This window comes from Patagioenas fasciata, chromosome 2 (assembly GCF_037038585.1).
Source record: "Patagioenas fasciata isolate bPatFas1 chromosome 2, bPatFas1.hap1, whole genome shotgun sequence".
NCBI classification, from domain to species: Eukaryota; Metazoa; Chordata; class Aves; order Columbiformes; family Columbidae; genus Patagioenas; species Patagioenas fasciata.
Window position 1 is genome coordinate 68,903,685 of NC_092521.1, and position 16,127 is coordinate 68,919,811.

The window sequence follows — 16,127 nt, forward strand, 5'->3', positions numbered from 1 at the left end:
CCCGCCCCCAGTGTCCTCGGTCCCGTCCCAGTGCGGGGGGCGGGGCTGCCGTTAAGCCCCGCCCACTATGCGTCACGCCGCGGGGCGGAGTCGCGGCCTCGCTCTGCTCGCCGGGAGAAGATGGCGGCGGCCGGGCTGGGCGCGGCGCGGAAGCAGGTGCGGCAGGAGGAGCTGCGGCGCCTCATGCGGGAGAAACAGCGGCAGAACGCGGGGAAGAAGCGGATCGAGTCGCCCTTCGCCAAATATCCTCGGCAGTGGGCTGCCTAGACCTCCCCTCGGGGGCTGGCCCGGCGCGGTGGGGGCGGGGTGAGGGGGTAGTGGGGGTCCGAGCCGCGGGGATCCCAACCGCAGCGTTCCGCTTCCCTTAACGGTGCCCGCCACGTACAACAGCCTGGGCCACCTGAGCTGCAGCCTCTGCAACACGCCCGTGAAGAGCGAGCTGCTGTGGCAGACACATGTCCTGGGCAAGCAGCACCGCGAGGTGAGCGGCCGCCGGGCTGGTGCTGGGGGGGCCGCGGCTCTGCGGGTCCGGGCTGCCCGGCCGGGGGGGTGCGGGTGTGAGCTCGGCTGTGCTGCGATTGTTGTTGTTCAGAAGTAACTGGGCACCACGTGAGGAGGGGAGGGGCGAGGGGAGGTCGCACCGCCTTAGCGGACGCGGGAGTTTGCTGCCTTTTGGGGTGCGTGCGCTAATAGAATCATACAGTGTCGAGTTGGAAGGGACCCACAAGGATCATCGAGTCCAACTCCTGTCCCTGCACGTGACAACCCCACAGTTTACACCATGTGTCTGAGGGCTTGTCCACTCTCTTATTGAACACTGTCAGGCTTGGGGCCGTGACACCTCCCTGGGGAGCCTGTTCCAGTGCTCCACCACCCTCTGCGGGAAGAACCTTTTCCTCATGTCCAACCTAAACCTCTCCTGGCACATCTTCCTGCCATTCCCTCGGGTTCTGACGTTGGTTGCCAGAGAGATAATAGTTAACACTTGAGCATCTGCCAGGAGAGGTGAGCATAAAAACAAGCCTGATTATTTTGCTTTCTTAAAACTGATGCACCGATTGAAAGGCCAGCACTTCAGGGAATTGTCCTGTGTCTTTCAAGGGGTTTGCTCTTGAGATGGAGCTGTTCCCACATTAGTGACAGTTTTTAAGTGTCACTTTTCTCCAGCTTGGACTTGTAAACCCTCCTTCGGATTGCTTTGTTACCTGCGTGTTACCAAGTGACTGTTTACACGTGGCTAAGAAGAATATGCGGGTTTTTTTTCTTAATAATCTAGCAGTAAAATAAATAATTTGTGAAACAGTTTCAGGGATCTTGTAATTTGGATGCAGTTTTACAAGTATTGAGGAGAAGGCCAAAAGAACTGAGAGGTACTTAGTCCATTACCTGCATTCTGAGTAGACAGTTGTGGCAAGGCACAGTGATGAGTCGTTAATACACTGCTGTGTTTTAATTTGAAAACACTTTATATTCCAGGACTTTAGGATGAGTTTGGGCTTCCTGCTCTTTCCCTCAGTGTCTTACTACTGTAAATGTGACTGATCTTAGTCTTTCCTTTCTCACTCTTACAGCCTCCCTTTTGCAAGTCTCAGTTCCTCTGCTCCCATATCACAACATTCAAGAGGATGACAGGGACACTGGGCTTAGTTTCGATATCCATGATTTCTGTTTCAGTTATCCTGTTCTAGGATGGTATTAGCTCACTTTAATAAACTGTTCTGAAATTGCTGTATTTTAAGCTGCAATCCAGAAGTTCCTGCTAGGAAATCTCCTGATTTTGTACTTCTTTACAGAGAGTTGCAGAATTAAAAGGCACAAAACAGACTGCAACTGCTCCAGCTGCTAGCACATCATCTCATTCTGTCAAGAGAAAAACTGTTGACACAGAAAATACAGAGTTAAAGAGAGTAAAAGGTAAGGAGAGAAAAATACTTATCAAGCACTTGCCAGAATCTAGCCATTTTACATCTTGAATGATTTTGTTTTGTTTTCATGACAGTGAGTGTAAACACTCGAGGCTGTCAGTTAATTTTAGCCTGTTGCTGCTGAAAAGGGAAAAAGTCTGTCTTGCTCTTTCTCTCGAGTTTGCTCATCAGGAGAAAACTGCGCTTTTGGCAGCGTAACTAGTTTTGTTCTGGGTTATTGTGTTAGGTCATGGAGCTGTGGGCTCAATGTAAACAGAACCAGAAACAGTGTAAGTTAAACAGTAGCAGCACTTGCCAAAAAGTGGTGTTATTCTTTTTCAGTGGCATCAAGTTGCTGGTTTACCTCAAACCGTGCAGGAAAGTTCATGCTAAAGCAAAGACAGTTACTTTTTTCCCTTAGTGCTACTAAGCATGTAAATATATGAAATATATGAAAGTGTGCGTTTGTGAACCTGCTGCTGTAGTAGGAGTCTGTTTGAGGGATATTTCTTTTAAAAGCATGGATTGTAAGAAGTGACTCTTGGCTGTTATACAGGTACAGAAGAAAAGCCACATACATCTGCAGCTGGGTAAGTAGATCTTATTATGTATGAGTTTTTTGTAGCTGTACCAACTGCTGCATTCTCACCTTGTTCTTCTTCATCTCTTCCTTCTTAGCCAAGGGTAAAGATTCAGAGAATCAGCAGATCCCTGCTTCTGCTCATTTTCTAATGTGGGTGTATATTCCTAGACATGGCAGCATCTTCTTCAGTGCAGATGAGAGAATCATGATATTAACTCTAGAGTCTCTGACAAAACAGGAATTCTTTTGCTGTCACTATCAGACTTCTAAGGATTAATACGTGGTGGTATTATGGAGTGTGCTAGATTGAAAATAATTGGATTTTGGCATGCACTCTAATCTTTAATGCTATCGTACCACAGAAGAGATGGTAGCCTGAAATTAAGAGAAATTTTAAATGTATATTTCAGTGTACATGCAAATTATATTTATTCACAAAAACTATGAACAAATGTCATCAACAGATCTTTATTATGATGTTTTTGTCAATTAAAATTCATGTAAATGCATATCATGCAGTTGAACTCTCACAAATATGGAAGTGTATTTGACTTTAGAGGATTGAGTTGAGCGTCTTACTGCCACTGAAGATTTCTGACAGTATTTGGACATCTTCGTGGGGTTGATAGATGTCACACAAGGCCTGCAGGTCTCTTGTACACTTCTTCACAGGATAAATTATTATTATTGTTATCTTGCATAGGCGTTATGTTCCGTTATCTTGACAGTAGAAGACACTTGTAGAAATTTTGAGTGTGTGTGCAAAATTAACAGTTGAGAAGTTTGCTCATTAGTAAACAGATTGATATGATTATTTTAAAATATAACCTGGGAAGATATTTGGCTTAGAGATCTGCAGCTGTTCTAAGCAAATGTGGGTTTTCTCATTGCTGAGCTTGTGTGGCTCTTCTAAGCTGCAGTTCTGAGTAGCAGTAGGTACCCAAAATAAATAGTTATGTTATACATGAAGGTTATCAGGGTTTACATGATATTAGTATGACTGATGAACTATAATTTTTTTATGTAATGTGTTCACAGCAGGTACACCGATGTAAATAACTTTGAATATGGAAATAGAATTACTTAAGCTACCATTCATCCAAATGCACTTTGTTATGCACTATGTTTTACTTATTGTTTCTGATACTGAATATTCAAATGCGAAAATGGAACTGAAATGTGTTTTCAGAATTAACCTGAGCGTTTCTGGGGAACTTCAAACAAAAGCAACGAGTATGTGCTACCTTCAGGCAGTGGTTACGTCGGTAGCTGCACAGTTGTGAGGGTATTGCACGGTATCTAAAAGATTGTGTTGCTCACAGGTTGAATAGGCTTCAGGTGCTAGACTGTAACTGATTTTTGTGAAGTCTGAAATAATTGTGTTGTGTGTTCTTTACTAGGCTACCAGCAGACTTTTTTGATGAAACAGAGCAAAATAGTGCAAACAAACAACTTTCAAAGGGTCCAGGTCCCAGTTTATTATCAGGAAATTATGACGATGATGATGATGATGAAGAAGAGGAGGAACAAGATCAATCAAACAAATCTTCTGTTATGCAGAAAACTGAAATTCCACCTCCAACTCAAGAAGTAATACCTAATTCTCTGCCTGCAGGTAATGCTGGCTGAAATAGTGATTCAGTAAGGAGAAGCTGTGTTTTAACTGATTTCTAATTATTGCTGTTAGCTGGTTAGAGTGTGTAATATTAAAAGTAGAAAAAGGAGATTCTTTGCTAGTTTGTTACTGTGAGGAGTTTTCTCAGCATGCTTATTGATTTTATAGAATCATAGAATTGTTTAGGTTGGAAAAGACTCTTAAGATCGTTGAGTTCACCGATTATCTAGCACTGCCAAGTCCATCTCTAAACCATGTCCCTAAATCCCACATCTGTGTCTTTTAAGCACCTCCAGGGATAGTGACTCAACCGCTTCCCTGGGCAGCCTGTTCCAATGCCTGACAGCCCTTGCAGTGGAGAATTTTTCCTAATACCCAATCTGAACCTATAGGTTATAGTTGTTTGAGGCTGTCTAGTGAAATAATGTCTGGCTGTTCTTCCCTTGATTCAGTAAGGTGTTAATTGAAATTCCTGTCTAGTCAAAATTTTATAAAGAAGCTTGAACAGTTGTTCCTTCTGTTCATAGCCTTTTTTCTTTTCTTACAGACTTCTTTGATAGCAAAACTACAGCTGCTCCTATAGTTTCCCATTCAGGATCCATACAGAAAGCAGAGATACAAGAGAAGGTAGTGGAAAGGTAAGCAGTCAAATAAAATGTTGGTAGATTTGGGAATTGTAAATAAATGTTACTCCTCTGGGAAATACAGACTCTGATCACTAAGAAATCTGTCATACTGTTAATTTGTATTTTGAATATTTTTTATATATTTCAGCTTCTAGCATTATTTCAGACAGGTGTTTTGCGCCCTAGGGGCAGGATAAGAGATGGAACAATGCCGCACAGTGTCTATTAAACTTCTCTAGTTGCAAATTTTAATGCAGGGTACTTGGGAAGCTTAATGTCAACCATTGCTTTTAACTGTTTGAAGAAGACCGTTTGCTTATTCTGTAGTAATGGTCCAACGCTTTTGAGCTCAAGCACATTTTTATACAGTGGTTTAGGCTTTCAAAAATAGAGACTGTGCTGTTAAAATGTTGGGTGCTCAGCACACCGGAAAGGATAATTTAAGAAGCCTAAGCTATAGCTCTTGTCTCTACAGTGAGATTTAAACCTGTCTGTGCAGTTCCTTCTAGGTTAAATAAGAGTAAACTGAAGAAACAAGTTTTGATGGTTGTAGGTAAAACTCAGGGCGTAAAAAAAACTTGTTCCATTTCTAGGTCCTTTTATAAAAGATAATAGGTTTTATTATTGACAATTTTTAACTCTACAAGAAAGCAGGTTGTAAAATGTTAATGTGGGATAATAGTTATCAATCATTTCAGGAAAGAAAACACTGCTGAAGCTTTGCCAGAAGGTTTCTTTGATGATCCTGAAGTGGATGCAAAAGTAAGTGATCTGCTCTTCTAATCCTGCTAGATTTACGTCTGCACGTTGTAATGATTTTCTCAGTAGTAAGGATGCTTTTCCAGGTATTCATACCAGAATATAAGAAAATGACTGAGCTGTTTACAGTACAATTGACTATTTCGGTTGGAAGGGACCTACAACAATTGTCAATTCCAACGGCATGAGCAATTCAAGGCTGGCCAAAAGCTAAAGCATGTTGGTAAGGGCATTGTCCAAATGCCTCTTAAACACTGACAGGCTTGAGGTCCATCAACCACCTCTCTAGGAAGCCTGTTCCAGTGTTTGACCACCCTCTTGGTAACTAAGTGCTTCCTACTATGCAGTCTAAGCTTCCTCTGGTGCAGCTTTGAACTGTTAATTCTGTATTCTAATTAGAAAACATGAAAAAATGACAGAGGCAGGCAGGAAAAGTTTATTAAGTCATCTCTCAGGAGGTAGTTTTGATTGTGGTTCTTTTGTGGCTCTTAGAGAAAGCCAAGGAAATGTTATTTGTTAGTTAAAATGCTGGACTGAGATTTGGACAATCAACCTGTTACTTTTATTTCTTTGAGTCATCCCAGGAAAAGCATTTCACCTAATGCTCTATATCCAGTTCTCTCATGCCCTTTGAGTGATCCTGTTGAAAAGTGTGAAGAGTTACTACGTGACTGATACCTTACATCCTTTTAGAATGAGAACAGCTGGATTATGGTATACATTGTAATCTCCAGTACTGGCATACAACAACAGTGAACTTCGTCATGAGCTCTCTTGGCTTTTACTACTATGGGCTTTTTTGATGCTCAGAAAACAAATGTGGGCATTCAATGTGTTTCTCAAAGTCTCTTCTGTTTTTCTTGAGTATATTTCCCTGTTGTTCACACTGTGGATCTTCCAGATAAGGCTTCTTTATGTTTGGTTAGTCCCACTGTCCCAATTACAAGCTTAGATGGCTCTTATTTTCTCTGGCAAGATTCTTTTGGCACCACTCACACCCACATGTTGGCACATGTGAATAGTTTTGAAAAATGACATTTTGAATATTGAAATATGTTGCTGAAAAAGCCACACTTTTTTCATATGACTAATTGGAATGTTAAATGTATGAAATACCTAGTTTCACCGTGAGCTGAGAAGCTTATACAAAGCGGGAATGCCTACCAGGCAAAGGAGAATCTGCTCCTATCTGTGAGGACACTGGTTAGTGATCTTTGTTCTGGTTATCACATCAGCTGATAACATGTACATGTTCTAATAAGCTGTCCTTGAATTGCTTGCAGGTGCTCTTTTTAATCAGCCCTTTCAAAGTGTAGCAAATATGCAGGGGAAGGAAAGTGTGACATCGTTTATATTGAAATGGCTGTGGTGATTCTGTGTTGGACTCATACACAAAATAGTTCTTTTCAGAATTAATGGCATTTGAAAGGGAGATTGTGGGCTTGAAAAAATGTTGGTTGTTTACATCAAGAATTTATAAAGTGTATAAATTCTGAATTAGATAAATATTTCAAGAAAAAAAATATCTTTAGTGTTTAAATTTATTGTAAGAAATACAAATAATTACGAATTACAAAAGACAACCACAATGCATAATAACACAGTACATACACATATGATAGAAATAATCACAGAACAGAAGAGTGAAATGATGTCTATTACTTCCCAGTATGTAGTCTGTTTGGAAGCTTCTATTTTATTCTATAAACTTAATTCATACTACTGGATTTTGTATAATAATTCAGGAACAAAACATACCAAGTTCTTGTCTTTACTGTGATGATGACTGATGTGTTACCAAAAGAGAGGAATGAATACAGGAAAAATGAAACTAATGCAAAAAGATGGTGCCATGAATTATTCTAGTCAAACTGCCTAGTTCCCCTAGGTATATAATTTCCACCCAGTCCAGAACCAGGCATAATCTGTTATTTAACATATGCCACATCTTCCAGTCTTGAATTGTGGAAGTTTTGGTTACACGGGTAGATTATCTTGTTTATTTGCTTGCATTAAAAGCACAATCTGGTTTCGATTACCTTTATTGTAGTTCTGAAACACATTCTTACAGTTGCTACTTTTTCAGTCCTTGTCTTAGTAATTTATGCCATCTACCACAGAAGAAGCTTTGCCTGTCATTAAAATTGGTGTGTAGCTGTACTATTTCTTCTGTTAGCCAACAAAATTAGACTAGATTTGAAATAGGGTCAGACCATCTAGCACCAGTCAAACTAGTGACTGAATCATTTAATATTTTATGTTATGCCAAAGGCAAATAATTTACTGCCTTTTGGCTTCCGAGATAGCTACTATATACGATTAAACAGGCAACTTACAGAAGAATTTAAAAGTCGCCACCTGATGCGGTGCAATTACAAACCATCAAATTAACAGATATAGTCACTTTCGTTACTCCAACCATTCCACACGATCCGTTCTTAGTCAATTATTCTGTAATGCTACAGTCAAGGATGTTGTTTTAATCCAGTAGAGTCAGATTTTTCCTCCAAAACCATTGTGCAGCTGTGCTCATTACTTAAATTGAAGTATGTCAACCAGACTTTTCTGAGAACACAGCGTAATTCATCCTATTTCTCCAGGTGTTTTACAGTGCCCCAAAGAGTTACTAGACATAAATTGTTAATAATCCATTTTTTTCATGCTCCTTAGGTGCGAAAAGTCGATGCTCCAAAGGATCAGATGGACAAAGAATGGGATGAATTTCAAAAGGCAATGCGACAGGTCAACACAGTAAGTAATGGAATCCATTTTTATTGATTCTAAATACTATACACAATAAAGAAAACAACAGTTTCATGCAGCTCTGCAGAATGACCGACATCTGCATTTGTCAGCTGTTTGTTGCAATGCAGTGTGTGGTTAAATGCACTTTATAAATGAGCAAAGGCTTCCTTCTATTTACCATTTAAGGGGAATTAAGTCAAAAAACTTTTTATCAGGATCCAGTCATTAATATATATCTAATTACATTTGTTAAATTGTATTTAAATAAGATAGTATATACCTCAGACCAGCGTCCTGTATCTGAACAGGACACGATTGTGGGGTCTTCTTTAGATGAGACATATTCATATTTTAACCTTGAAAAACACCACCCGTTTGTCTGTCTCTTTAAAAGATAATCTATAAAGTGTAGGTAACCTGGGTTTTATGGCTAATTTAAATGTACTGGAAAGGAATCCCCAAATTTGGGAAAGTGACAGAAGATTTTGTGTATGAGACATAAGTTGGCTACAGTTTTTCTGTACTTTCATTTTTTACTGTTCAGCATTACATGGAAAGTCTTCCTGGAACGGGGTTTTATCTGCCCTTTCGTACAATATGAAACTGTCACTAAAGATACCCGGTATTCTCAATCTTACTCTAGAGTATTTGCTACTGTTTAATTTCAATTGTAAATAATTGCTCATATGTCAACTTCTAAGAAAAATGGTGCAAACAAATGTATCATTGCTCATTTTAAAGCGGTCAGCACTATAAACAGAGCAAATGTTCATCCAAAAGCAGTGGTGGATACATTTTGCTAGCTTTAGCCATTCAGATAATTCTTCAGCTTAGAAGGATTCTTCTCAGTTATGCGTGGACCATTGATTGCATAGCATCTCCCAGACATTCAGATTTGAGAAAGTATATGCTGAAAAAAATAACAGGTTAGAAACACTTCGGGATCTAGTGGGAATATTTAACCAATACTTTCAATAAGGGTGTGTAATGAAGTCCCAAGAGTTGGGATGTAGCTCCTATTTCAACCTCAGACTTTGGATGCATGTAGCTTGTCTCTGCTTAGTTTCAAATAGTAGTGTATTGAAAAATTCAAAAGGTTAACCCCAAAGCAGCCAAACTAGTTTCAGTTTTAATGAAAAACATTTCCATTTCAAATTAAACCAGATCAGGGCTTTTTTTCTGTATTTGCCTCCAGAGTCTTTTGTGAAGGTGGGAGTATACACGTAGGAGATTGACATTGATTTGAGGTAGAGGGGAGGGAGGACACAGACATCAAAAAGGAGCAACAGTGGGATTCAGGATGAAGGTGAATTTTCTTAGAACTTTTCTGGTTTAGGTTTCAGAAGCTATAGTGGCAGAAGAGGATGAGGAGGGACGACTAGATCGTCAGATTGGAGAAATTGATGAGCAGATGTAAGTAGATCAATTTTTTCTTCAAACTTTCTGTTCTCCAGCAGTAATGGGTCACTATTTGATTAGAGTGATAAAAACATTATTGATTTTAATCTTCTATGATACTGCATTTCATTAATCACCTAAATATTTGAAGGACAGGCTCCCTCAAATTGCCAAGTGATTCCTAATAACATGAATTTTGGTGCAAAGTTGCGTAATTCTTTGCAAAGTGAGAATGCACTAGAATCACTGAAAGTACAGCAAGCAGGCACAGACAAAATAAAGCAAGAGAAGGAAAATTCTCTGAACAAACTGACTGCTTTCCCCCTTTCCGATGTCTAAATTTGTATTTCTTTGTTAATTCTGATTGGTGTAGAATTTATGAGAACATTTTTTAAAACCAAAGTCTGATACTCTGTGCTGCAGTTAAAATTTTGATAACAAGATTTGTATTTTGACCATCCATTCACTGTAATGAAAATGTCCGGTTCTATAACTAACTCTCCTTGTGTCTAATACAAATTTGCTTAAGGGTTTTGTTGAATGATGCACTTCATTACATTAAGTGAGGTTTTTTTTGTTTTGTTGAACTGCTAAGTGTAGTGGTTGAATAAGCATTAGTTTAAACTCTAAGTAACCTGAAATACACCATAATGGAACAGATTTTTACCATTATTATGTAGCTGAATGCATTGATTAACAGTTATTATGACAATGGTAGCGATTGAAAAGAAAAAGATGAATTCTGATTTTAACGAACCTTGCAACAAAAAGAAGACACCAAAAATTAAAGCAGCACTTAAACCATCTGGACAGATTTACATGCTATGGATAATCAACATATAATAACAATAGTGTTGGGTCCAAACTGAGCTTTGGTAGCACAGGAATGACTTTTAACAATGTTCATCTAATTTTGGAGAGGGCTTGAACTAAACCTGGCTGTCTTTGAGCATTCATTTTTCCCAGCAGCTTAGGACGCTATGGTACGTAGAATCAAATTCAGAAATTTGTAGAGAATTTCAAGTTTGTTACCAACTTTTCCCCCAAGTGAAAGTTCCAAATAGATTTTTAAAGACTGTTCTTGTAGCTTTGTTTTCTGAGTGTATTTAAATGCAGGCTATTTTGAACTCAGTCCAAAATCAAATTAATTCAGTGGCATTCATGTTTTCCTTAGCCTTCAAATCTTCAACTGTGACTGCCTATAAGTAACCATATTGCAGATGTGCAAGGGGAGACAGGAGCCAGATAGTAGTATTTCCTTGTTGACTCTTCCTAGCAAATAGGAATGAAAGAAGCAAAGATGAATTTAAATCAGGCTGATATTACTTGGCATTTTCAACAAAATACCCTGCTAAAATGGCTAGAATAATGGATGTAAAACATACTTAAAGGACAGAACTTTTTAAGTAAATGGAACACTGAAACTTGTGGATTGTGTTTACTTCAAATGTTCTGTTGTAGCACACAGTGCAGATAAAGAGTCTGAACACTTGTGCTGCTTTTTTATTTTGAGAGATGCCACTACTGAGTTATCAAAATTGATAGTTGATATCTCACATTTCTGCCATACAGGAAAACCATAATTGGAGCAAAGAATGGTGTCTCTTCTTGTGTGGAAATGGATATTGGTTCTGTGCTTTTTAAAAACAAATATTTGTGGTGTTGTTGCAGTTGTTCAATATTTGAATTAGATCTCATTGCTAGAGAACTGACCACACCTCTCCTTTCCTCCAGTCTGTTTCCACTTGATTACCACAGAGAAGGTGCACTTGCATATCGAAAGTTTATTTTTTAACTGATGGGAAGCTGTGGAGCTATTTTAATTCAAAATTAGAGAAGCAAAATCCAGCACTGTATAAAATCCAAGTGATGTGGAAAGGCCACAAGCGTTAATAGGTGGTTTACTTTTCAACAGTGAATGTTATCGCCGTGTTGAGCTTTTGCGTAACCGCCAGGATCTGATGAAGGAGAAGCTGAAGGAAGCCATGAGAATAAGAGCAGCGCAAGAAAAAGAGGATGAGGCTGTTGGTAGCGAAGATGAAGAAGAATTGCAGGATTTGCTGTCTCAAGACTGGAGGGTGAAAGGGGCTTTGTTGTAGCATTTCTGCAACGAGGCTGATATTCTCTTTTTCCGTGATGTTACTTCCATCGTTAGAAGTGAGATGCTTTTGTTAAATATTTATTTAAAGAGGATCGTGATATGTTAAAGAGCCAAGTGTATTAAAAAAATGATCTTTGTAGATCTACAATGGTGAATTACTTGCTGTAAAAACTGTATATTGCAAATGTTTTCTGAGTGCACCTTTCCTATTAAAACTATTGGTTTCCTACCAGAGGTATTTTAGTGGGATTAATAAGGAACTGAAGAATCTCTGAGGTTTTGGAAACATTCGATATATTTGGTAATTTTGAGACCTGGGTTATTGTGTATAGAAGTAAAGGACTTGCAAAAGTGGTAGTGTATGGAATTTTCCCAGATTTGGGGGCATTAGGGAAAGGACAATATTATGCATTTATGTTACCTTAAGATTTACAAGTGCTCTTCCACCCTTTGCCCCAACTCCCAATAAAATATATACATTTTTTTCAGGAGCTGTTACAGATTCTCTGTGTATGTAAGGACCAAGCTCAGAAATGTTGAGCTACAGCTTCTCCTCAGTGTATACTCTGTGATGTCCCATAGGCAGCGCTGAGTATTTTTCTTTATAGTATCTTGTTTTGCTTAGTACAGCCATAGCGTAGCGTACCTCACATTTCTTGAGCCAGAGAGATGAAAACAGAATGGTTCCATATTTGCAGAACTAAATGGAAGGGGGAGAAAAATGCCAGAAAGGAGGGTACTGTGCTGGAAATGGATGAGGTAAAATAATTTATCTAGCTGTAAATACTGGAAATTTTCTAAGATATTATTTTAGGCACAGAGAGCATCTAAAACTGATTTTTGTTCTGATAAACACAGATGAAGCAAAATCAAGAACCAACAAACTTGGCAAGACGGACAATGGAAAGCAGAACTACCTTGAGTGTTGGTAAGTACCTTTTTTTTTTTTTTTTAAATGAAGCATATATCGTTTTTACTTTCGCAAATATTAAAGCATTTCAGATTTGCTGAGGACTTTTGAAAACATAGGAAAATTATGTGGTTTAATTTTTATCAAAAAGTAAAATAGTGAAGAAACAGCTTAACATTTTCCTTTTTTCTCAAGATTCTAGTTTTAAAACAAGTTAGTGAAGCTTTAAAGGGAGAAAAGCTTTGTTCTTTTGAGATAATTCTAGATACTTCCCTCAAAGATGTTTATTAACTAAGCAGTAAAGAGAAAAACTAAAGCTAGGTATTTGATTTGCCCATTTTGGAAGAAAGAATTTATATGGTGGGAGCCCTTTCTGTATCGGGAGATGCTTTTTTACTCCTCCTGGTTTCCATGATCCTTGGGTTCAGCTCTTCATATTCATAAAGCTATCAAAATTCAAGCCATGGTCCTTAGCAGTTTGGTGCATCCATTTATTCCTGCTCACACACACTGGTTTACAGCCGTTGTTTTTCAGTTGATTTAATAACTGTAAGTATAAGTAGCTGTTGTTGCTAAAGCGTTTGACACAACACTGCAGTCTTACATGAATTAGTACTGTTGTCGAGATAGCTACAGAGAGCATTCTAATACAGAAGCATGAGAAGCACTCAGAGTATTGAAACAAATTATGTTTTGGCAAGTTGGAGAAATCTTAGTTTGGCCAAAACTGAGATAAAATTTCCTTCTGTAGTGTGAAACGTTTCAATATCAATTTATAAGGTACCTATAATGCTGCAGTGAAAGATCTCTAGATCAATTTATCACTATAAAGAGGACTTTCAGCTGAGAGGGTGGTCCAATATTAAAAGCTGGGCAGGTTTTTTAGAAACAAAACAAAACAAAAGATGCTCCCCCAGTTTCATTCTGAGAGGAGCTAAGGCAAGCTTCTAATTGTTCTGCTTATCTTTGTTTTTCACTCACCAGAGCATACGAGCTTGTTAACACTGAACTTTACAATCACTCTCTGCATTTGGCTTAATGTTGGAGAAATGGATGTGACTCAGGTTACAGTGAGCATCGTGGGCATACATGTTTTTACAGTATAAAATAGTTAATCTTCGAGTTTATAACTTACACTTCCATTTGGTACATGTATCAGTAACTTTACTTTCATTTTGTACATTAATCTGCAAATCATGGTTTCAACTGCAGATAAATAGGAAAGGAACTGAGCATTAGAACAGTTCAGCTGGTTTAGTTCTGTTACCCTCCTCATTACAGAGATACCTAGAGGTAAGAAGCTAAAGGCAGCGAGTTCAGTTACAGTGCCAAGGAGCTTGCACATTCAAATCCAAACCAGTGCTCCCCATGGTTTTAATTATTAGGAATATGTGGCAGGAGTAAACACCAGATCAGTCATCACTCTGTTCCTTATTCCTGCGTAAATTGCTGCTGAAAGAGCAGAGATGATGGACAAGCCAGTGGGGGTGTCTGTCAGCACTGGTCCCTCTTGGCAGTTGCAAGTTCAGGAGTCAGTGCTTTTTATATTGGAGGAGTCTCACAGATCCACAAATAGTGTTGTATGCTAGTTGTATACAGCTTGTCATGTACAACTCTACGTTTCTTCAGCATTTGAAACAAAGCTTTTAGAGAGCTTTGTGAAGAAGACAGGAGTGACTTTGCTATCTGTATCGTACTTTTCCACTGATGCGCTGTTGTGTCAAGAAGGCAAGAAACTACCCTGCTTTTTAGCAATGCAAGTAGCATGGCTATAAGGGCAAAGAGGGAATTATCCCAGCCTTACTGGATAGTCAAGCTAATTTAGCCAGGTAAATGATCTCCTGTCTCTTAGAAAAACATAGGCATAATTAATTTTAAGTCCTCAGTTTTCAAAAACAATTTTATGAACTTAGGATGAGCTATTCAGCTAGATAATTAACAAGAGCAAAGAATTGTTTTAAAAAATACGTACTTCCTTAATTTCTTTCTGACTCCCTAGCTTTCTTGAATTCTATTTTTAAACAGTAAAGATGAAAGTAGTCCTAATAACTAGCTCTGTCCATAGCCACTATTAAAAATGAGGTTTTAACCTCTGGCACAGTGGAATTCAGAAGAATATTTTAATTCTCTGATCTCCAGGACTTCCAGAAATCTGAAGAATCAGAATTAAGGGAGAAGACCTAACATTTGTAACCTTTATTTGTTGATACACTAATGGAGAGTGTTGCCCAAATTTAAGAACTGTGGATTTTCATGCTGCCAAAAAATAGTTACGATTCCCAGCTCAGTGATTTTGAAACTGGTAAGTGACTTCCAGGAGACTTGAAATGGAGTTCCAAGTGGCAGCTCTGCAGGGAGCAGGGAAGCACAGCTGCAGCTGCCAGTTGTTGGTGGTCAGCTGCTGTCTGGCAAGTGCAGTCAGTCACAAGTGTTCGTTTGTGTGCTGACTTCTCTCCCACCATGGAGGAACTAACATGCTGCTGCCATGACTTGGAAGTAGATGTGGAAAAAAGGCTCTGTTTGGTACAGAGGAGCCCGGCAGTGATTGCACATAAACAGCTAAACCAAAATAACAACAAACGAAACAGTGTTCTCATTTGCTAACATGGTTGTTTGTCGTTCCTTCACTAAAGCATATGATTTTAAAATTTGCTTCTGATTTACAAATACTGGTTAAAAAGAATATTAGCCTTGGTCAGGCCCCCTGCCAATAAATTTGAGGAGGGACAAATTTAGCTTATTACATGCCACTGTCATTAAATTCTCTGCATTTTATCATCTTAAAAACACTGCGCTAAAAATACCTCTATGAGAATGTCATATTACTCAAATATTTTCAGCACTTGAAAGTACTTTTTTTTACTTATAATCAAGAATGCTTGCACCACTAGAGAATCAGACATTGAACCAACAGGAATCATCATAGCTGTCATTAGAAACCATAATATAAGTATATAATGTTTCAGAAAATCCCTTTGGTTAGGTACCATCAACTGAATTTGACGCTTCTCTTTCATTTCAGTTACTGTCTTGTGGCATATGGCAGTCTGCAGAGTGACAGGACACATGCATTGATGCAGACACTGATTTAATCAATGTGACTGCATTCCTTCCTGGGCCCAAGGAGTAAGCACATTTCTGTGGCAAGAATACCAGGATGTGCTTGTATCCCTAGAAATTGTCGCTCAGGCAAGAGATGATTGAAATTTTCTGGTGTGAAACAGTTTTTCAGTGTCTGACTTCCTTTAATCTTCTGTTCATTGCTTCACTTAGAACTATCCTGGCCTGTTAGCTGGGAAAAGAAATGCAAGCAATTCCCTTGTGTAGACATCCATACCAGGTCTTTCTTCCAAAAATGCAGCAGAGTGACTAATACCTTGTGTAATTGGTAGTTACAGCAGCTACAGAGGATGTAAGAGATCTCTGTTCAAATCCCTCCTCTCTGTGCTGTCCTTTGATCATACAGCTCCTGTGATCTAGTTGAGC

The 16,127-nt window shown here is 38.8% G+C and overlaps 2 protein-coding genes across 5 annotated transcripts in view; one reads left to right on the plus strand and one right to left on the minus strand.

The window, feature by feature from the left end:
• The first annotated feature begins 82 nt into the window (after nucleotides 1-82).
• On the plus strand, nucleotides 83-12,219 carry ZNF830 (zinc finger protein 830). The gene is made up of 10 exons (XM_065829887.2): nucleotides 83-242; nucleotides 382-481; nucleotides 1,794-1,914; nucleotides 2,461-2,494; nucleotides 3,888-4,102; nucleotides 4,650-4,740; nucleotides 5,427-5,490; nucleotides 8,158-8,238; nucleotides 9,569-9,645; nucleotides 11,546-12,219. Exons 1-10 carry the CDS (start codon nucleotides 121-123, stop codon nucleotides 11,727-11,729), a joined length of 1,089 nt encoding a protein of 362 aa, XP_065685959.1. The 5' UTR covers nucleotides 83-120; the 3' UTR covers nucleotides 11,730-12,219.
• The window catches only part of LOC136097497 (poly(rC)-binding protein 3-like), a 518,562-nt gene continuing 509,445 nt past the window's right edge, over nucleotides 7,011-16,127 (minus strand). For 3 of the 4 annotated variants that reach the window (XM_071804382.1, XM_071804383.1, XM_071804378.1), the window contains one exon: nucleotides 7,011-9,142. In XM_071804382.1, coding sequence (XP_071660483.1) covers nucleotides 9,078-9,142 — 65 coding nt within the window. In that variant the 3' untranslated portion in view covers nucleotides 7,011-9,077. The other variant, XM_071804377.1, reaches the window with a different exon arrangement.

Excerpts from the sequence above, each read along its gene's own strand:
- ZNF830 (XM_065829887.2), top strand. The coding sequence starts at position 121 with ATGGCGGCGGCCGGGCTGGGCGCGGCGCGGAAGCAGGTGCGGCAGGAG. Across the intron at positions 2,495-3,887 it reads CCACATACATCTGCAGCTGG|GCTACCAGCAGACTTTTTTG; the intron begins GTAAGTAGATCT and ends GTTCTTTACTAG. Across the intron at positions 9,646-11,545 it reads GGAGAAATTGATGAGCAGAT|TGAATGTTATCGCCGTGTTG; the intron begins GTAAGTAGATCA and ends ACTTTTCAACAG.